The following is a 23,325-nucleotide window of genomic DNA, read 5'->3' as shown; positions in this document are numbered from 1 at the left end:
AACGGCGGTCGCTAATTTGTTTTCTATAGCGACCGATTTCTGTCAGCCATCTTCTGCTCTCGGCAGTCATCCCTCATAAAATCCCCGGAAAATTCAGACACATCGACCCTGGCTTGATTATACAAACAAAGGACCACCACAACCCTGGCCTGAGTATATAAACAAAAGACCCCTACCACCTGTTAGCCTATAATTACTGTAGCTGCCCTGGCCTGGGGCTCGGTAAGAGAGGAGTCGGGTCACCATGCGTGTCGGTATTACATTACAACTGTGCACAGGTGGCTTCATTTGACACGGTCAGTTAATTTTGTGATTACAACTAGGATACATCACTTCAATAACAAACACTGGTCATATCAGTCAACAAGATTTACTCACATGAAAGCCAATAATGCCTTTCTTAATCGTAGCTGTCGGTACTAGCGTTTGTACTGCCGCCATCTTTAATTAGTCAATACTAATAAAAAGTCGTAAACTGACACAAATATCCGGATTTCAATTTGGGTCAGAAAAAAAAATATTTTGGTTTTAAGAAGTAAGACTATAACACAAAATAATTAGTAGTAACACAAATATAATTAATTTATTAATTATTGTGTATTCTTTTTCTTTATTTATGAAAGAAAAGGAGATAATTTGATAGATACATATAGCATTATTTCAGAACAAAATATTTAAAAAAAATTATCTATAAGACCATTTTGAGTTATATTTTGTGTTTGGGTCCACAAATCATTAAATATTAAACCCTTCAGATTTATAAAGTTTATGCATTTATTTAACTTCTGACTGGTCTTCTGAATGCCCTGTTCAATGACAATTTATTTATGGCAGTTTTAAGTAAATTGGTTGGTGCAATAATTTTGACCTGTCTATAAAGGCAACCTGTCTATAGTGACCGTTTTTCTGCCTCCCCTTGGGCGGTCGCTATAGACAGGTTTGACTGTATTCCCGGACTTTTGGCTGTACCTGTTCACCAATGAGCAGGACACACTTCTCCTGTTTGGAGATGGCGTTGATAAGGTAGTCCATCCTCACATTGTCCACGTTCGGTACCAAGATGGAGGTGTATTCTGGAATGCTGTCATCGGGATAAACATATTCTGGTACCTGGAAAAAAACAAGAGTTCTGTCATCAGTACAAAGCTTGCCTCATATTGTAATTCACTATACCTCACACTAGCATTAGGGGGGTGGGGTTGGGGAGTTCTTCACTTTTCGTATGACGCTCCCCATGTGCACAGTATTCCATTTTGAAAAAAAAATATTTTCATATTTTTGAAATGCCGCCAATATGATTAAACTGAATCTTTAACTGATGATCTTTAACTCAAATTTAAGCTTTTGGCATATCACACAACAGTGAAATAACATTTTGTTGGTACAGTGAAAACAAACTTTATTGACCACTGACTTTAACAACATCCAGTAACATCCGACCCAATCTACCAAAACGGGCGTGTTCCAATGTCATTACCGACTATGGCTTTACCGACGCACTATCACATCCGAAACATTAACACAGTCGCATACAGTGTTGTTAAAGGCAGTTAATTGAAAGAAAAACATTACGATCGCTATAAAAATCACTTACTCTGCCCGACCAGTGTTCCCACTGACCATTTTCTCCCGACCATATACTCAAAGATGGTGTCATCGTTTTGGAGTGTGGGCATTGGCAGGTCACTGTTGGTTTGCAAAAATTCTTGAATCTATAAACAAGAGGTAAATGATTGATATATATTATTCCACATCTAAACCTTTTGATAATCATTCTTTAAGGTAAAATTTCCATTACAATACAATGGTACCCTATACTGATGTTTTTACAATTTCAAAACTAAGATAATTCAAGTTGTGCTGGCCAATTAATAATAACTTTAACATGTAAACTCTTGATTTTGTTTTTTTTCTGAAAATATGTGCCGTCATTTGCTGTATATCTCTTTAACATCATATAGAAGCTAGACCCGACCTATGTCTGTATCTTCTATTTGTAAATTATATTTGTGATTTTTCTTTAAAAAATATTTCCACAATATGAACTCTCCGCATCATATGGTTATAATGTCTCACCTTTTTCCTGTCCTCCAGTTCCAGCAGAGCCCCAACAGACCACATGATGGCGAAGACAATCAGCCTTTTCAGGTGATCAGACTTAATGTCCTTGCCTTCCTCTCCCTTCGGGATGAGTCCCTCGAGGAGATCGATAGCCTGTCTGATGTACATACACTCAAGGATCTGGAAATAAAACATTCTTAGAATTCATTTCTGTTTCAGGATCATCACATATTTTGTAAGATTTCTAAGAAACAAGTTTCACCTAATATGAACCTTCTTCTTTCTGAAACACTCTCTAACATGGCCAATAGTTTAGATCCTAACATGGTGTAAAATATGAAATTATTTGTTTCATATCAAATTCCCTATTGGAAATGACATGTAAGATTTTATTAACACACAACTCAAAGAATAGATAAAAACCTCAAATTAATTACATAACTGACCAATTCTGTCGATCATATGACATCATACCTTATACATGTAGAAGATTAGATTTAAAGGTAATCATGCCTTATAGAGAAATTTGAAGGCTTGACATCATGCCTTATAGAGGAATTTGAAGGTTTTGACATCTTTCCCTATAGAGGATTAGGTTTAAAGGTAATCATGCCTTATAGAGGAATTTGAAGAGGTTTGACATCATGCCTTATAGAGGATTAGATTTAAAGCTTTTGACATCATGCCTTATAAATGAATTTGAAGGTTGACATCATGCCTTATAGAGGAATTTGAAGGATGTGACATCATGCCTTATAAATGAATTTGAAGGTTTGACATCATGCCTTACAGAGGAATTTGAAGGTTTGACATCATGCCTTATAGAGGAATTTGAAGGATGTGATATCATGCCTTATAAATGAATTTGAAGGTTTTGACAGACTTACAGGCATCTTGGGCCACAGGGACTGCATGCTGTATGTGTAAGCCTGGGGGAAGTTGCTCTCAAAGGCATCAAATATAGTGTCCTGCTGGTTGGCAGGTCTTGTTAACAGCCATCCTGTTGAAAGAGAATTATTAAAACATAATTATCAGTATAGATACAAATAGTTTACCTCCACGTTCCAAGAAACACATTCTGCCTCTAAAGTCAGAAGTGAAATTAACACTAAGTCTGCGGATCGTTAATTTTGTGTCTGGAATTTTCAAGATTTTCAGAGTATGCTTACATAACTAAATTTTGTGAAAAACATTCTGTGATAAAATCCTGAAAAATCAATAGTTCAAATTCTGTGATAAAATCCTGAAAAATCAATAGCTCAAATTTGTTTATTTCTATTTATCAAAACTACGAAATGTTTGAAAGTTTTTAGCAGTAACAGTCATTAAAAATACCCAGAATTCAAACTTTGAAATCTGTAGATTCTGAAAATGACTGGTGAGATTACCTTTGAGGATGGGATTCCAGTCCATGATCGAACTGGACATGAACACCATGCCGTTTCTAGACACAGTTGCAGGAGAGGCATTGTCAATGTTGTGCACCTCAAAGATGATCTTACAGTTGGGTGCCATGGGGATACGATCACCGTTAGCCAGAGTCAGGGTTTTGTTGTCATCAAGTACAGAGTTCAAGTTCTCAATCCAGATAGCGTCAACGGGCCCATCCAACACGAGCCATACGTGATCACCCTGTCAAGCCAATGTGATATTGACATGAATTACTTCAAAACAATAAATAATTATACAGTACAGAAAAAGTACGGAGCAGGCAGCTGTCTTCAGGGTTAATGAAAAATCAATAGTTCGAATTTGTTTATTTCTATTTATCAAAACTACGAAATGTTTGAATGTTTTTAGCAACACCAAGAGCCACCATTATACAATTTTATACAAATATTCCTCACTTCTTTGTTTTGTATAAGTATTTCTCACCTTTTTCGTTTTGTGGGTCCTCCTCCACAAGGTAGAGAAGATACCATCCGTCCAGTCATTGGTTGCCACGTCCAGACGACCAAACATCTGTGGTGCAGTGATGGCTTTCGGGTTCATCCTCATCTCCTTGTGGGGGGCGCCGCAGTCGGTCATAGCTTTCATCAGCGTGTGGATACACTTGGTCTTCCCAGCTCCAGTGGGTCCAAGTGTCATCATACCGTGACGTACACGCTGGGTCTCAAACAGCTGAATTAACTTCAGAATCCAGGGTGCATGGTTGATAAGGCCTCCCTCGGACACCTACACATTAACACAGGAAATGTAATCGGGCATTAGGAAACACAAACATATACAAATGAAGCAAGGCAGGATGCAGGATATAAGAAGTACTTTTTAAATTTCTCATCAGATTAGCTTTCTTTGAAGGAAAGGTTTCAAAAAGATCTTCTCAAGACTTCATTCGACTTGAACTCATTTATCACAATTATAAATGTAACAGGTACAACTATTTTAAAGATAGTAAATAACAAGCTGAAGTTTTACTTTTAAATAGCTTCAGCTCTCACAAACTTATACAAGAATAAAGTAAACTGGGGATGGAAAATAATCAAAAAATAAATAGATCCCAGATGAACTTTCACTTTTAGGCATCGCTATATGTACCCAGTTTTATGAAAATTAATTGAGATTTTAATCCCTTGTAAAATTTCATAGACACGTCCATGATTCCGGTACACCCTCCAGTGTTGGACTCTTGATCACTGGTTTTCAAAGTAAGTCTCTATACAAAGGAACTGATATGTATGTACCTCTTGATGTCAGAGGAATCAAGTTTATGGCTGTCATTTTTTAGACGGCACTATTTAGAACGAATTATGACAACTGTACGCATGTTCATCAATAGACATCTGCCATTTTAATCGACAGGTAATATCCATTTCGGAGCATGCACGCGGCTTCACGTAATCTATTTTGGTGCTGCTTGCATAGGACAGGAATTGTCAGTTGTGTGTAATTCAAGACAAATCAGATTTTCCTGCGTGTATTTGACAGGTAGTTTAATTTAAACACAGCTAACACCAGACTCAATGGCTGTACCTCTTTCTCAATGGCAGCCTCCATTTCTGGATAACCAGCCTTGTCGAGAGTGATGCCGGGAAACAAATCATCAATTAGTGACATGAACAAAGGCTCGTCCTCGTCCACCAGTTTGGACAAGTTCATGTCCCTCAAAACCCTCATCACGATTGTTGTCTCGGGATCCTCGGGGTTAGCTCTCTTGAAAGCTCCAAGTGTACGCAACACAGACAAAATGTTACGCAGACCAAAATCATAATGGACCTGTAATATTCAAATCGTCTTTTTTATACATAATCATAAATAACTAAATGTTCTTTGAAGTTCTAAAATTTGTTCAAACTAATAATTACGCAGAGTCCTTTTGTTCGTGAAAATTTCCCCCACGCATATTATTTTGATATCGATTTTCATAATCAGCTCTAACTACAAATGAAAGTGGATGAATTTCGAAAATTACCCCCATTTGTATAGTTTACATATCAAAATCCGCAAAATAAACCCCTGCGAAGATAACAATGTTTACAGTATGTGAACGAGTATGATAAAATACAGAACTTGAAATATTTCCATGCTTTTGTATTTAACATCCCCAAAAGGTATATTTCTGAAAGTTTTAATTCTCAAAGACTATATTCAATTTTCATGTACAGGTAACTGAAAGGTACCTGTTTGGTGAGCTGTTCCTCACAAAGCTTGTAGAGCGTGAAGAATTTCTTGGAGAGCACAATGTTCTGCATGAAACCACAACTGGCCAGCTTGACACGGATAATGATAGCTCTGTCTGGCACCATCATGGCCACGGTACGGAAGTTGATTTTGAGATTCTCTGGCAACTCCTGTCGACCAGCATAACCTGGGTTCTGTAATACAAACAAAGGCAAACTTAATCTGAATTCTGCCACACAAATATTGACCAGTAAAATTTAGACTGGGTTCAAATTTTCTGAATTCTGCCACACAAATATTGACCAGCAAAATTTAGGCTGGGTTCAAATTTAATTTTTTTTTGTAAATTTTGCACACAGCTACATTATGGAAGGTATCTTCTCACCATGGTCAAAAAGATGCCAAACTCGGTGTCCATGTCTACATTGTCCCCGTCAGTGAAAATGAAGTTGGGTTTACGTTCTTTCTTACACTGTAGTACAATGGCGATCTGCTGGGCGGCCACAGACAGCACAGGAAGCTCAATACGATTAAACTCGTCAAAGCAGCCCCACGAGCCCGACTGTGCCAAACCTATAATATCATTAAACATAAATTATGATAATTGTACGAGGAATCCATATTTATAGTTAATATAACCACAAACTCTAATCTGACACCCTGCTGGATGCATTAACCTATTTGGACAGAAAAGTCAAAAGCACAGAAAAAAGACAGGTTTTTTATTCGTAAGTTTAGATATTAAAGAATCGTTAGATAGAACAAGATGTCAGAATACAGAGGGTATATTGGTTTTACTGTACAAAAAAATTATGATTCTCTCATAACATAAAAATATTGATTATCAAATCTAATGCCAATTGCTTTCCAATACTGAACAACACTACGCATTAATGACAACTATTTTCAAATATTGCTTCAGTAAACTTAAAAGCCTCTTAAAATTCACTTCTAAAGCAATGCCAGGTCATTACCTGACAGGATACGCTTGATTGGTAACACCCCAAAAACATTCCTCAAGCTCAAAAATTTGAGAAAATATTTTTTGGGTTACTCAAATACCATTATCTTCGAAAAGTGCAATTGCACCCAGTAACAGAAATTGAGCCTAAGAGCACATAGAAGTTCATGTCGAAACTGACCTTTGTAGATACGACCAAGACCTCTGTAGTCCATCTGATCGGAGCAGTTGAAGACGACTACATATTTTCCGAGGCAACGTCCCATGTCCTTGGTAGTCTCTGTCTTGCCTGTACCCGCAGGGCCAGCCGGGGCCCCACCGAGCGACATGCCTAGGGCCTGGGACAAAGTGATGTAACATCTGCAAAGCACAATTTTGTTATAAAGATGAAGCAAATAAACCTCACAGGAAACATCAGTTTTAATAACATAGAAAAGTTATCAAAGAGGTGCAGAGGAAAATTTTCCGTATAAAAGAAATACATGGCATATTTCTGAATATGAGAATGAGAACTGTTTGCTGTCCTAAGACATTGAAAGGCAGTATTTGTTAAATGAAGACTATAGAATATATAAGTAGATACAGAAAAAGTGAAATAAAGGGCTACAACTCTGTATAAATAGCAGGGAAACAAGACTTTAGAATGTGATTTCAAAACATGACATGTCATTATAAATATATCCCAAGAGGTACCCCAGTACATAATTTCATGTGTGTACAAGATTCCGGAAAAAGTGACACAATGATAGAAGATGGACTCGTCCAGTCTCTCTGGTAGTTCTGGTGTGAGGCTAAATATTATACCTCATAAACTATGTTAATAGTCCGGGAAATATAATGTGCAGATAGCGCAAATTATTTTGTTCAAACTTTTTTCCAAGAATATCTTTTTAAACATTTTGATGTGTCAACACTTTCAGAATGGTTTTCATATGACAGAATAAAATTGTGAACGCATTGATTTTCACACAACAGAATAAAATTGTGAATGCATTGATCACCAGCAGGCCATTTTTACCTGTCAGTAAGTGGGGTGATGACCAGACGTTCGGTACACCCTAAGAACTCGTTCTGGTAGATGAAATCAACATCAGTAATAGAGATGATACATTGGTCGGTATCCTCTTTGAAGTAGAAACGAGACTGCTTCAGCCACTCGAAGTCTCCAGGGGAACGGATGTGCATTTTCACCTGGAAAAAATTACCACAAGACATGAATACAAAGAAATCAAGGATCAACTGATATTATTCTGAAACTTTTTTATGGATTTAAAAATTGTATTTTTATTTCAGCACACATGATTGTTGTTCATATTATCTGATGACCATGATGTGGCGACATAAATATCCTTCAAATTGGTTTATTTTAAGATGTCATAACATTTTTCAGTTACGTTATATATAGCATATGTTCTTTTCAAAAAAACAGGAACAGAAAATATGAGTAAATAAGTGTACATGTATGTCAAGCTATTTACGATACAGAAAAATCTAGACCGTACATATACCTGGTAAATATGCCTTCTCCATAATAATGAGCATCAACTTTTACTTATCCATTGCTTATTGACAGGTTAGTTTTTATAAAGTACAGGTAAAATACTTCCTAACAAACGAAATATGTAAGGGAGATAACTCTAAGACAATTAACTGGTGCGTGTAATGGATATAAATCTTAAGAAACTTTTTTTCAAAATTACTTAAATCTGAAACTAAACAAATCCAACACATATTTAAGATGACAATTCAAACTAAAATCTAGATGGAAAATATAAAATCTAAAATATTTCTAATCTCAAATTTTTTAAAATTTATCCCTTAAAATCTGATATGAGAAGTTATTAATTCAGTTTAAGGCGTCTCAATATTATTGAAATCAACAAATAAATAGTCTGATGTGTGCGACTTCAGCAGGAGCAATAGAAACTGTACTACAGCGTACTGGTGCATAAGTGATATCACAATTACCACTGATAATAGTGTACGAGTGCTATTGATACAATATATAACTTTACTTATTAACATGAAAATAAATTTAATCATATACATAAAATATAATAATATACATATATATATACAGTAAAACCTCACTTACTCGAACCCACATTCCTCAAATACCCCCCTATTTCCTCACTTGGTCCCGACCATGTTCTAATAATGTTATTGTAAATCAACCTCGGATAACTTGCACCACTATTCGTCGAAAACCTTAATATCCCTATTATATACCGCCCTCCCTTTATTCACATTAAACCTACCCATTCATCGACCAGGAGCCGCCATTTTTTTTTAAAATCCTTGGGGTACCACAGGAAATCTCAAAGTGTTTATACATGTGTCGGGTTAAGACGGACGATAATTACCGGATTGATGGCGGTGTGATTACATACCGACACTAGCTAGTTAAAAGTGTTAATTCAACTGTCAAATATATAGGTTTTATGGCTGACTTTCGAATAGGTATGTATTGTTAAAACGAAAGCTACATTTCTGTGTAAAAATTACTGAATGACAATATCGAGAGAATTAACAGAGTATTACGGTCCACATAGCTAACATGATAATTAATTTCTATCATTATACTGTAGATCAGATTGCATTCATACTCATTTTTGTATTTCCATCAATCCTAATTAACCATGAACGATTGTATTTGTATGGCAGATATTAAGGTAGGCTTTTTGGAGTTTTGGACACACATGTTGTTTTTTAAACTGGCTGACTACTGTGCAGATTTTATCTTTAAGTTATTGAAATAATTTAAAGTTTCAATTTTATTCAAATTGAACATCCTTCTTTTCAATAATATGCATCTAAAATCACTATGAATCAAAACTATCAATAAGATTTACCATACAGCGCAATGTTTTACATTGTGGTTGCTGTACACATGCGTATGATCAGTATGGCTATCTTACATCATGGCAAACCTCTGATAATTCTAATACCTCATATTCCTCCGACTATTGACATAATCACTTGGTGTTTGAGCTAGCGGGGTTTTACTGTTTATATATTTGTTCTCATAAAAGGTTTGATAAATATATCTTTAAAAAAAAAAGATTAAAACAAAATCTATATCTGTTGAATATGTGATTTCTTAGGATTAAATATAACTGGTCCTGAATGTAAAATTGTTAATAACTTGTGAAGTACACCATATATGAACAACAGAACAAGCTCAACTTCTGCGAGACATGGGCATTGTCCCTGAAGTAGGCTTGATACCTGTGACACCCATATGCTGTAACATGTACATCCGGCTAGCAACCTGGTACAACATTACTGATAAACAGATAAATTACTGCCAGCCCGAAGGCTAGAGGACAGCCAATCATCACCCTGTATACAAAATGCCTTTGTTAGAAGCTTCAGCTGAATGCATAGCGGTTGAATTTGAAAAGGGGAGGTAACTTTCATTTTAGACTTCAAGTCTTCCGAGCTTTACCATAGATAGGTATTTTGTCAATAACCACCAGGGAAGATCACTCTTGAAATTGTGCTAAATGTCTATCTCAGTTTGACATCCTAAGTATACTGTCAGTGTCGGTAACCGAAAGGGGAGGTCACTCTGACCTCAGATTGACCTTAGTTAGTTACTCTCAGTGTTAATATATACAAGGGGAGGTCACTCTTACCTCGGATTGACTTAAGTTAATCACTCTCAGTGTTAATATCTACAAGGGGAGGTCACTCTGACCTTGGAATTGACCTTAGTTAATTACTTTCAGTGTTAATATCTACAAGGGGAGGTCACTCTGACCTCGGATTGACTTAAGTTAATCACTCTCAGTGTTAATATCTACAAGGGGAGGTCACTCTGACTCGGATTCACCTTAGTTAATTACTCTCAATGTTAATATATACAAGGGGAGGTCACTCTGACCTCGGAATTGACCTTAGTTAATTACTCCCAATGTTGATATCTACAAGGAGAGGTCACACTTACTATCATGCTGAAGTCTGACCTCAGCTTGACCTTAGACAAATACTGTTTAAAATTGATACTAACAAGAGGAGACTACATTTACTGTCATTCAATATCTGGTTTACCAAAAAGAATAATTACAAACAGTGCTCATTGAGGGATTTATCGTATCTATATATTTCCTGTCAAAGACATTGTGCGATCAAGAAGGAAGATAACTACTACTATTTTTACATTGTATATCTGTCCTCATCAAGACTTACTGACAAGGGGAGATAATCATCATTTAAATCTACAGAATATAAGAACTGACACATTAGACTCACAGACCATATGAATCAAGTCATTTTTCTAAGTCCTCATTTCCGCTTGTTTTACGGGTCAACAGTTGAAATTAGGGAAATAATCCATGTCTATATATTCCACACTTTTTACGCATTTAAAAATGGCAAAGTCCAAACTACGAGAATTTTACATAAATTTTCACGCAAAGCTTTATACGTGTTTATGTAAAAATTGCATTTATTTCTATTTTACAGATTTTACACAAATTTTACACACTTGTGGAACAAATGCGTAATTTGTAGGTAAGGGAAGCATGTTGAAGTCAAGTCATCAAGACCAAAGGGAGACCACTCTCACCTAGACAGGCATAAACTGAAGCTTAACTAGGCAATTCACATTCCAGGTTTATAACTGACTAATATAAATAAAATTGTATCCAACATTTCTTGAAGAGATTTCGAATTGTTCTTTTTGAGAAATACCAGAATAATTCTTTGCTGATGTAAGCATCTTCCTGGATTCATAGCTAGCTACAACCATTAGAGTCACTCTCATCATTATAAATTTCTCTATCCTTAAAAAAATATCATTTGCAATTTTCATTTTTGCCGACTCCTGGTAGAGACACTTACATTAACATAAAATATCTCTGGTAAAACATCAACTGTATATTCCATTTCACTGGATTCTCTTCATAAATGCAACTGCTAAATGGCACTTAGAAATACTATAAGACAATATCTAATTGCTGAATCTAAAGATATTTGTTTAAGTTATGTTTTTATATCAAATTATTTTCAACAAATATTCATTTAATCCTTATGATTTCTTTGATCTTAAACCTTTATTATTCTATTAAGTTCAACAGGATGTCCTTTAACGCATAAACATATATTCGTATTATAAATATTTTTTATAAATAAAAATTAAATTTCAAATAGCCCCAAATTATGTAAAAAGAAAATTGTTTTGTTGCTTAAAAGATCAATTGCAGACCAACAGTATTTTAAGGCCATTTAGCCACCGAAATATGTCGTACAAGTAATCTTAACTTCACAGGAATTTTACACAAAGCTCTTCAGATGAATTTTTTTCAAATTCATCCTTGACCTTCAATGAAATTTCTGTGAAACAGATTGCCTGACAACAAGGCAGTAGAGCTATCGTTTTACCAGGTCGTCAAAGATGTCCTTTTGATGCACATGAATAGTAATGAGAGTTTCGTATTTTGTCCTCTCAATTTTCGTCAAATCCTCGGTTGTCATGGCGATGAGCTCGTTCAGGATGTCAAGGAACTTCTGATTGGTGTTGACCATGATTTTCTTGTCTGTGCGGGCATTATTAAGGGCGTCCTCTGAATCCCTCGTCCAAATCATCTGCAGGCCTAAGAGTCCGACCTATACAACACGCACAACGGAAATTAAACCAATCAGTGGACACAATCATTATCAAATTATACCAATAGTAATTGAACTGGGTAATTAATTCTTGTCTATCAATCATCTGTTTGTCCTTTTTTTCATTTCTGGTGAGATCTAACTTATAAAGGGAACTGTGAAGACAAAGAAAATTAAAACAAACTTATGAAAATCAAAATAATAATAAATGAAATTGTGTAGATCAGATTTTTGTTTATGTTACATGGTATGTTAAAGTTTGTGTATATTAACAGCAATATTTTTTCCAACTTAAAAGTAAAGAAAACTACGTTATATCAAAAGTATTTGAAACACAGTAATTAAAATAAATATTATGATTAACATTGTCTCACCTGTGCTGGGAACATGTTTTCAAACTCCACAAGTTTGAAGTTGGAATCCGAGATGGATACGGAAGCGGATCGGATAACTGAATGGACAGACCTTCTGGAACACTTTAACAGGTCGCCCAGCCAGATCTCCACATTACCCTACACAAAGGTAAACAAGTAAACAAACAATTTAGTTAAGTTTTTATCAATAAACAAGTTTATACACAATGCCTTCCGCCTGTAGCAGTTACCTCCCTTGGACCTAACATAGCTAGGCTGTTATCGTTTGGTTGAACCTGAGTAGGTCCGGTGTTGTTCGTTTATGAAATAAAGACATAGTGATTTTATATTGTTTTCAGTTGAGCCTTGACAAAGACTTCCAAGGCCTATATTAACATTTTCAGGTCCGTCAAGATATATGTGTGAAATATTACATTAATTTTAAAAACTGACGAACCGGTTTGTCCGCATAAACGAACTGGCCCATATTGCCAACTAAGAGCTCACAGTGCTTAGTCAATGAAATGTTTGTTGCAATAGTTCACTTGAAAATTTGACATATTTGACAGCAAATTTTTTTTACCTATTTGCTGTTTCAACAGCAGAATAATATAAGCAGATATTTCTGAGAACTAATAAATATTCAATTCTATATTATCGTATAAAATCTATTTCATGTTGTTTTTTGTTTTATGCACTAATTAATCTATGAATCTTTGAAAAAAAAAGTTTATAGTGAAATTTCCAGGAAAGGTGGAGCAGAATAAATCATATCACAGGTATTATGATGTGTACGGCTTACCTGCGCATTAACAGGTTCCTCCAGCGGCACGTTCTCTCCCTCCTGGGAGTTGAGGGAGAGAATCTTATCGTAGACTTTCTCGTCAAATGTCACAAGTCTGGTGTTGTCAAACACAGACAACAGATGATTCTGAAAGGAGAGCAGCCATCAGGTGTTAACACAATGAAGATGTCCAACCTTAGGTCACACAAGGATTAACAGAAAACTACCCTGCTAATCATATTTCCCAAACACCTGTAGCATTTTGATGCCAGGAGACTTCATGGCATTGTTTCTTTAGAATTCACATCTTAAACAATGGAAACATCTATTATTTTCCCCCTCAATTAATTATCATGAAAAAATACAGAAACAAAACATTGGCTCAAATTATTAAAAAGAACCATGACATTGTCATCATATTTTTACGTAAGCGCCTGCCAACAAATAAGTCTGATTCTTCAATTTTGCAGAATCATCAAAATCAAAATAGTGACCTAAAATTGGTTCACAAATGAACCATTTCCACACTTTATACTCAACTTTTATACTAAGTGAAGGTCTTGTGTTAAGATAGAATATGATACTATTTTTTTACACAATGGAAAGGGGGCTTATTTTCAGGATAACTAGGGCTTATTTTCAGGAGAAATAAATTCCACGACATATTGTTGTCTGTACCTGAATTGTGTGTGAGTCACTAGCCTGCCCAAGAATTTCGAGCAGGGCAGGGTCGGAGACGAAGAAGAATCTTGGGAAGATGAGACGTTTCTTCTCTAGGTATCCTGTGAGAGATTTCTGACAGATCTCCAGCTGTTCCAGTAGATGGGGGAGTAACTGCATCAGAGTATCGTCCCCAACACAGCACGTCACGACGTTAGAATTCTCGTGAGCTCGCTGCATGATCTTCATCCATGACTTGTCAATGTTACTGAAACGCTTGGCTTCCTATATTGGAGTGATCAGAAGGATAAGGGAAATTGAAACACAAAATTTTAACAAGAGATTTCCATGAGATCATAGCACACATCATCAAACTACCTTCATTGGAAGAATTCTCTAAGAAATAGAGTTACAAACTTAACTAATAAAACACAAATAAATCTAAATGTAATTCAAGAAATATCAATGAAGGACTAAAAATGGAACATGCACAACTAGGGACCAAGTGGAAAAAATAGGTGAAATATGAGAAAGATTCAAGAAGAACTTATGAGAACATAGTGATAACAATCTTCAACAGTCAAAATTCTAAATGGCTGCTTGTCAGCCATCTTGTTTTCTGATCAGTGCCAATATATAACAACATATTCTTCTATCCACTTCACAGCAGAGACATGAAAAAGATATCTTGAAATATTACCTAACTTAGAATGTATATCTACTGAGTGAGATATACTGACGTAATAAATTCCATATTTTGTCTGTAGTAATGACCAAATATGGATATATAATCTTATGAGTGACCCCAGTTCCACTTAACAAATCATTTCCACGTTCTGTCAGTGAAGATTACCTGTGGCAACTGTTTGGCGATATCACCGCCCACAAACACAGCCTCGAGATAAATCCACAAGTTCTGCACCACAAGCCAGTTCTCTATAATCTCCGTCGTCCCCGTCAGTTTCTGCACCCATTCCTGGATCCTTGGTTTGAATGGAGCATTGTATCTGTTGCTTAGCAACGATCCGAGAACCATCAAGCTGTCTTCCATCAATGCCACCGTCTCAGACGTTGTGTCACCTGTCACGAAGAATACAGAATTGCTATTAATTTAGGCTTTGCGCTATCTAGGCATGAAGACAGCAGGTGTCTCAATTTTATATAAAACGAACAACTTCAAACTGCAAAACATCATGTATTTAGAAAATCCTAACATTGTCTGTTGAATTAAAACATGAATACTTCCCCAACCCCCAGCCTCACCCTCCATGTTCTTATATTAAATCAAACAATATGTACATCCCATACTTCTTGTACTTAAAACTAGAATTCCACAGAAGGGGAGGTGCCACTTGCGCAAGCTTTAAACTAATTGACAAGCAGTTGTTAAAAAATTAAGGAAAACAGTTAATTTGATGTACCTTTCAGGAGAAGTTCTCCCCTGTTCTTGAAGCCAGAGAACTGAAAGTTCTGGCCACTCCAGTCATTGACCACACCCTTCAGCTTGGCTTCAATGTCCTTCTCTTTCACCGCCGAGATACACACATCCTATGAAAAGAAACGAAGATGTGATTTACCATGTAGCTGTATCACCCATTAACATCTAGTGGCATGAAATTATATCAGACAAATTAAATTTATTAACATTCAGCTGAAGAATCCCTCACATACATATATACCAATCCATGTACAAAATGACATTCTCCTTTTTAACACAGTGGAAATGCTGTCTCACCAAGTAAAATATTAAAAAATAATAATTTGGAGTTTAATATACTGCTATATCACAGCAACACAGCCTTCTCAAAGCAGTTTAGAAATTAGTATCCGTGGTTATTGGGCCTTTAATTAGCAGCCAGCCAATGTCTTTCTAAAAGTTCATGGGGAGCATACAGCCAGATGCGACACAGCGCCTGTGCCTGAACTCGAACTAGCGACCCTTCGCTGAAGTACCCCTGCAGCCTACCACTCGACCACTGTGCCTCCATAACATGTCCTTAGGACATCCTTCTCACCTCTATGTCTTCCTTGTTCTCCAGCAGTGGAGCCTCCATTAGGTTACGGAGCAGAAAGTTGTCGGCATCGACGTCGAAAGTGTGTCCCGTGATCTGAGCAAGGCGCTCCCAGTGACGTGGCATCATGGCTTTGTTCGCCATCATCTCGAGGAGAGGACAAGTCTCGTTGAAGTCATCAATTGTCTTCTTCAATTCCTCATAGGCCTGCCATTCCTTCAGGGCCTTGGGCAACTTCCGGCATCTAAAAGCGAAAAAATAAATTTAATTACTTCCATGGAGGTCAACATAGGTATTAAATAATCTAGAAATTGCTCAATAAAGATGAACACTTGTAATGTTACAAAATATCTATTTAGTAATGTGGTATTTACATGGATGGCAAAGATGGCAAGGTTCAATTTGGCAAATCTACAGAAAAAATATCTCCAGGTTACAAATATGTAATTTAAATAAGCTTTCTGAACAATTTTACAGCCTTCTCGCGTGCAGCTGTGATACAAAAAAAATTCAATATGTCTGAAAATTTCACTTCACATAACCAAGACAAAATATATTTTACTTGTTTTGGAAGTCCAGGAGTTCATTGTTAATTTTCTCAATGTCAATCTCGACCCAGGCGATGTCATTGTAGCCATTGACATTCTCCAGTACAATGTTGTAGAGGGAATAGAGTTTCTGGAGCAGATTGAGCTCCTTGCGTATCCTCTGTAGATCGGGATACTGGGTAACTGGCAGGCCAAACAGTTCCTCTCCTCCATTGTATGTAACATACTTTCTCCACAGTTCATCAAATCGGGCCTGGTAGATGTTGAGACGATCAGAAGCTTCTCGAGGAGCAATCCCGTCTTCCATAGGACCGCTGTAGACAAATTTTTACTTTTAAAACATAATACATGTATATGTAATCATTTAGCACTAATATTAAATTGGACACAAGCATATACATTTAGGTTAAATATTTAGCACTAATATTAAATTGGACACAAGCATATACATTTAGGTTAAATATTTAGCACTAATATTAAATTGGACACAAGCATATACATTTAAGTTAAATATTTAGCACTAATATTAAATTGGACACAAGCATATACATTTAGGTTAAATTCATCTAACACTTTTTTTGTAAATAAAATCAATTACCAAGAAAAACATTCATTCCAAGTTTCAAAATGACCATCAATAAGATAAAATCAGAATAAGCCTACCAAAAAAATTAAAATTTACCTTCATCTTAAGTTGACCAATTGTGACCTCTGACCCTGTAACGCTGACTAATGACAACTAAATTCTAGCCATGTGTAGAACAATTATCAAATATATTACAATACCATGGTGGTGTATTTATAATAAGCTATCACGTTGCAAGCCTTTGACATGATTACTTTAGCCCCTCCTCCTCTAAGTCGGGTCGTTTGATATTTTCGTCCTCTGTCAAATTTTTTTTTCCAGGTTAATAAAACCATATATTGACCTTACCAAAAGGCTATAATTGTAAGAAATGCCTACGCTGTATTGTAGTCATTGGAGAATTCATTGGATGACTTGATGAAGGTCTCGACACCTGCCAGGAGGTCCGACTTGAATTTCGGTTGGATCTCTAGTAAGTAGTTCTGCACTTGCTGGCTCTGTGGTGCAGAAACAAGATTTGGATAAGTGATTGCACAATTCCATCAGCCTACAATATATCTAGTGTTAATCTTATCTGGTATACATGTAATTTTATTCCAAATGCTGTATTCATCCTCAAATGCCACTGTGGTAAAGTTGGAGAAGAAGTTATTTGTATGAATAATACTCCTCCTACATTTGGCTCGAGTTTCTACTATGCATGTTAAAATACTACAGAAGATCTATCTCAGAGTTGGGGTTATTTGTGGAAAAATACACAACCATGCATTAATGAATATCAAGAAAAGAAAAAAAAATTATTGGGAAAAAAAAAAAAAAAAAATCATATTGTAGATATCAAGAATATTCACATTTGCATTCATTAGGTTTTCTTCAATTTGCAAATGTCTTCAATCCGTTTTACTGATATTTACATCAAAATAAAAATTATTTAAAATTTACTAAATATGTTTGTAGGTATACATGAGTATATGAATACATTACCTGTGCTATCAACTTCTTCCATCCGTAGGACAAGGAATCTACTCGCTCCGCATTTCCATCATTGAAGAAGATGTTGTATCTGTTCAGCATGGCATAAGACTCCTCTACTGGCGTGATAGTCATATCGATTCGGATCTCCGCCTCACGTATCTCAGCGAGGGCGGCCATTTCTGCACGTACATCATCCAAATCTTTGACCGGACGTGAAAGTCTCTTGGTAAGAGAGTCAATAAAATCAAGAATTTCGTCCATTTCACCGGCACATTTCTCATTGAGTGCTTTAGCATATGCCATTTTCCAGTTCTTGGCCTCGGTGATGAGAGCCAGTTTAAGAGGGTCAGTCACAAACATTACGGAACCCACACGGTAACTATACTGCATCTCTTCAATGTCTGTTTCCAGTTTCTGAAACACAACCAAAACTTTATATTTTCAAATACTACATATGAAATTAATGTTAATAAACAATTTTTTTTTCACTTTTAAATACCACATTTAAAATTAATGTTAATATGAAAGAGTCATTTCAAATTTTCTATTGAGTATATGAGTAAGCAATGACAATTCCAACATATTTTAAAAGTTAAATTGATAAAAAAAAAATTATACATGTAAATATATGATGTGTATGGGATGAAACAATTGAATAGGAATATAAGGTGTTTATGCACAAAAAACTACCCGGGAAAGTTAAGTCTCATGAAGTTAACCACACATTCCTTTGACAGTCTGAAAGCAATTAGACTTACTTGGTAGAACTTGATCTGTGCTTCAATCTCTGTAAGGATGGGGTTAGCCTCCATGAACTCCTTCACTGAAGCGACAGGTTCCTGTCAAACAAAAATGTCATTACATAGCAATATCAGCAGAAACACAATACTGATAACTTGTATATGTGGATGGGAACATTTCATAGTTGTTCTCCACAACATATCTAGTGAAAAATTTTTTTTTGTGTGACCATATATACCACCAATTGATAATGTTTTCTTTGATTAAATCACAAAAGCGGACAAGCTTTACATTTTTTTTCTTTCACTTTTATTTTTCATTTAAAAAAAATCCTTGATGTCCTTACAAATGGCCATATGTGTAATTGGAACAGGCTTCTTAGCTTAACCTACAAGAGGGCAAATTAGAATTTTTTTATTTTTTTTTAACGTCCTATTAACAGCCAGGGTCATTTAAGGACGTGCCAGCTTTTGCAGGTGGAGGAAAGCCGGAGTACCCGCAGACAAACCACCGGCCTATGGTCAGTACCTGGCAACTGCCCCACATAAGTTTTGAACTCGCAACCCAGAGGTGGAGGATTCGTGATTAAGTGTCGGGACAGCTTAACCACTCGGCCACCGCGGCCCCGAAAATTGGAGAAGGTCTCTTGTTCCTCAAATAAACAGATATAAAGAATGTATTACCTTGTCCCACAAGTGGGCATATTTGGTGAAGTTTTCTAGCACTTCCTGGACCTCAACCTTGAAAGTTGAGATGATGGAGTTGAGCTGGATAACGATTTTCTGTACATCCTTGTGCTCACTGATAATTTTGTGAAGTGGCTTTATAAGGGAGGTAGTCATGATCTTAGCCCCCTCCTCAGCCTCTGCAGCAGCAGCCTGGTCCATCTCCTGTTTGATTGGGTAAAATGACAGTGTTAGAGATAAGTTAAAAATCCAATCTGATTATAAACCATCAGCATGGGGAGGATTAGTCAATGGAAAGATAATAAAGTTTCAGTTTTTATAGAAATTTAATAAAATACTGAATCTGTTAAGCTGAAACATATCTTGTTTTTGTATTGTATTGTTATTAGTTATATGAATAGATAATCAACTGGAAGTTAAATACTGACAGGGAATATCAATTATAACAAAGGCCATAATTTAATGGTACTATTAGCTGGAATATCTATAGTGACAAAAAGATGTGGATTTCCTCCACACAATTTTCATAGTGGTAGTATTAGTCCTAGTAGCTTTATTATTAAGACCCATTGTACAATGATGATTACATTAATAGCTATCAAGAATTCTTTTGACATTGAAAATGTCAGCGTCAGCATACATCAAGGGAGATTACTCTGCCCGACATGTATTTCAACTACAAGAAGCCCATGGGCCTTAATGGTCATCTGACTTTTAAAACACTACCCACAGTACACATACTCAATAGCAAGTATATAGTGATAATAGTGGTACTGTTGGCGATGCCAGCAATCCCTGACTGAACCTGTTAGTAACATTTAGTCAGAACCATCTCGGGATCATTTCAGGTTAGTTTCAGCTGAATCCCACAACTGGAACTTGAGAAGAAGATTGAAATGGTAAGTTTACAGACAGTGGACAGGACATGAATCTATAGTTCTGGGTTCATCTGTTGAAAAAGTCAACAAGTTATTTTTTTTCCTGATTAGTTTGAGCAGATACAGATTACACAAGGAGAAAAAGAGACCAGCTGTATCCCAGATAAAGAGGTATGCTATAGAAAAGGAAAATTACAGATTCTGGCCTTGTTAGGCAAAGACTGTGTGATATAGTACAAAATATTGATGGAAAATTACATTATATTATTTAATATTTCCTATTACATAAGAAACTTTTATTTCATCTGAAAAGTTAATACAGGGATGATGAAAAATTGTATACGTGTTGATAAAGCACAAAGAAACTTGTATATTAAATTATATTAAATAGTGATGGATAAAATGAAATTCTGCAAAGACTTTCTGACAAGATACATTCAAACTTACAAAGGAAAATCAACATTGTGAGCATCCTGTTCAGAATCTATATAATTTACAAACATTGACTAAAACATTCAACTGGCCACTACTGACTGGCTGCCTACTAAGAAATAGAGTTCAAGTGCTCCATAACCATTTCTATTGCCAGTATTGGTAGAAATATAGGAAGTGAAAGGCTATCTAGGAAGTCACAGTCTTTATATAGGAAGTCACAGCCTTTATATAGGAAGTCACAGTCTTTATACAGGAAGTCACAATCTTTATATAGGAAGTCACAGCCTTTATATAGGAAGTCACAGTCTTTATATAGGAAGTCACAGTCTATATAGGAAGTCACAGTCTTTATATAGGAAGTCACATGCTATATAGGAAGTCACAATCTTTATATAGGAAGTCACAGTCTATATAGGAAGTAACAGTCTTTATATAGGAAGTCACATGCTATATAGGTTGTCACAGTCTTTATATAGGTTGTCACAGTCTTTATATAAGAAGTCACAGTCTTTATACAGGAAGTCAAAGTCTTTATATAGGAAGTCACAATCTTTATATAGGAAGTCACAGCCTTTATATAGGAAGTCACAGTCTTTATATAGGAAGTCACAATCTTTATATAGAAAGTCAACGTCTATATAAAGGAAGTCACAGTCTTTATATAGGAAGTCACAGTCTTTATATAGGAAGTCACAGTCTTTATATAGGAAGTCACAGTCTTTATATAGGAAGTCACAGTCTTTATATAGGAAGTCACAGTCTTTATATAGGAAGTCACAGTCTATATATAGGAAGTCACAATCTTTATATAGAAAGTCACAGTCTATATATAGGAAGTCAACGTTTATCTAGGAAGTCACAGTCTTTATATAGGAAATCACAGCCTTTATATAGGAAGTCACAGTCTATATATAGGAAGTCACAGTCTATATAGGAAGTCACAGTCTATATATAGGAAGTCACAGCCTTTATATAGGAAGTCACAGTCTATATATAGGAAGTCACAGTCTATATAGGAAGTCACAGTCTTTATATAGGAAGTCACAGTCTTTATATAGGAAGTCACAGTCTATATATAGGAAGTCAACGTCTATATATAGGAAGTCACAGTCTATATAGGAAGTCACAGTCTTTATATAGGAAGTCACAGTCTATATATAGGAAGTCACAGTCTATATATAGGAAGTCACAGCCTTTATATAGGAAGTCAGTCTATATATAGGAAGTCACAGCCTGTATATAGGAAGTCACAGTCTTTATATAGGAAGTCACAGTCTTTATATAGGAAGTCACAGTCTATATATAGGAAGTCAGTCTATATATAGGAAGTCACAGCCTGTATATAGGAAGTCACAGTCTTTATATAGGAAGTCACAGTCTATATATAGGAAGTCACAGTCTATATAGGAAGTCACAGTCTTTATATTGGAAGTCACAATCTTTATATAGGAAGTCACAGTCTTCATATAGGAAGTCACAGTCTTTACATAGGAAGTCACAGTCTTTATATAGAAAGTCACAGTCTTTATATAGGAAGTTTGTCTTTATATGGGAAGTCACAGCCTTCAACTATACATTGATCTGGCTACATTCTTAAATAGAAACAGTATCTAATGATATTTTCTATCCACACAATGATCTGGATCAGAAAAGGATGAGTTATACTTTATCTCCAGCTACTGAAATTTCAGGTTACAGCTGGTTATCTCCCTTTGATGGTTTTTTTTTAGTTTTTTTTCTTGACAATGTCATCATGTATATTTTCAGTTTTGAGTTAACTATTATCAACTAAATGTTTATGTAATTCTTTACTATAAAAACAATTTTTTTCATTTTAATATTTTTTTTTCATGTAAATGAATAAAAAAACAATGTGTCAACAGGTGAAAACAAATCATAGGGAGACAACTCGGAACCAAAAGTGAAACTAGCATTTTTTCTGGTCATTTTTTCCCATGGCAAAGCAAACCCAAGAGTATGGAGAGTGCAGAAAAGTTGCCTGACCATCACACAAGGTCAAGGTCACCAGTTAAATGAATGTGACAAATTGCAAGGTACCTGGTACCGCTGTGTCCCGCAACATGTTCCGAAAGAGATCAAGGAAAAATTTAATTAAACTAAATTAGTAGTAGTAGTTGTGAAATCGTTTGATGCAAATGATTATCACATATTAAACATCAATTCATCTAACAGTATTAACATTTTACCATAAACTGAATGAAAATTCAATGGCAATGATTAATATCTAATAATGTTAATTATATGAAATGAAATAAATAAAAATACTGTATAATTCATAAAAAAAACTGTACTGCCATTAAATTCTGAAAAAAACACATTAATATGACTAGTCTACTGATGCTACTGATGATAACTTCTAGCATATATGGACAAATCAATTATCTCTATAAAAA

The 23,325-nt window shown here is 35.5% G+C and overlaps 1 protein-coding gene across 1 annotated transcript in view; it reads right to left on the bottom strand.

The window, feature by feature from the left end:
- Nucleotides 1–23,325, bottom strand: part of LOC117327111 (dynein heavy chain 5, axonemal-like) — a 93,292-nt gene that overhangs the window by 37,251 nt on the left and 32,716 nt on the right. The window contains 25 exon segments of the mRNA XM_033883948.1: nucleotides 970–1,110; nucleotides 1,595–1,630; nucleotides 1,632–1,712; nucleotides 2,077–2,241; nucleotides 2,949–3,061; nucleotides 3,450–3,693; nucleotides 3,937–4,236; nucleotides 5,035–5,277; nucleotides 5,682–5,876; nucleotides 6,068–6,255; nucleotides 6,825–7,003; nucleotides 7,662–7,834; nucleotides 12,029–12,253; nucleotides 12,628–12,765; nucleotides 13,409–13,537; nucleotides 14,069–14,335; nucleotides 14,904–15,130; nucleotides 15,472–15,598; nucleotides 16,066–16,306; nucleotides 16,625–16,924; nucleotides 17,575–17,693; nucleotides 18,181–18,585; nucleotides 18,930–19,010; nucleotides 19,596–19,802; nucleotides 22,970–22,978. Of these exon segments, the coding sequence (XP_033739839.1) occupies nucleotides 970–1,110; nucleotides 1,595–1,630; nucleotides 1,632–1,712; nucleotides 2,077–2,241; nucleotides 2,949–3,061; nucleotides 3,450–3,693; nucleotides 3,937–4,236; nucleotides 5,035–5,277; nucleotides 5,682–5,876; nucleotides 6,068–6,255; nucleotides 6,825–7,003; nucleotides 7,662–7,834; nucleotides 12,029–12,253; nucleotides 12,628–12,765; nucleotides 13,409–13,537; nucleotides 14,069–14,335; nucleotides 14,904–15,130; nucleotides 15,472–15,598; nucleotides 16,066–16,306; nucleotides 16,625–16,924; nucleotides 17,575–17,693; nucleotides 18,181–18,585; nucleotides 18,930–19,010; nucleotides 19,596–19,802; nucleotides 22,970–22,978 (4,533 nt within the window).

Source organism: Pecten maximus, chromosome 5 (genome assembly GCF_902652985.1).
Source record: "Pecten maximus chromosome 5, xPecMax1.1, whole genome shotgun sequence".
Lineage (NCBI taxonomy): Eukaryota > Metazoa > Mollusca > Bivalvia > Pectinida > Pectinidae > Pecten > Pecten maximus.
Note: the sequence above shows the minus strand (reverse complement) of the source record. Positions and strands in the feature narration are given on the sequence as shown.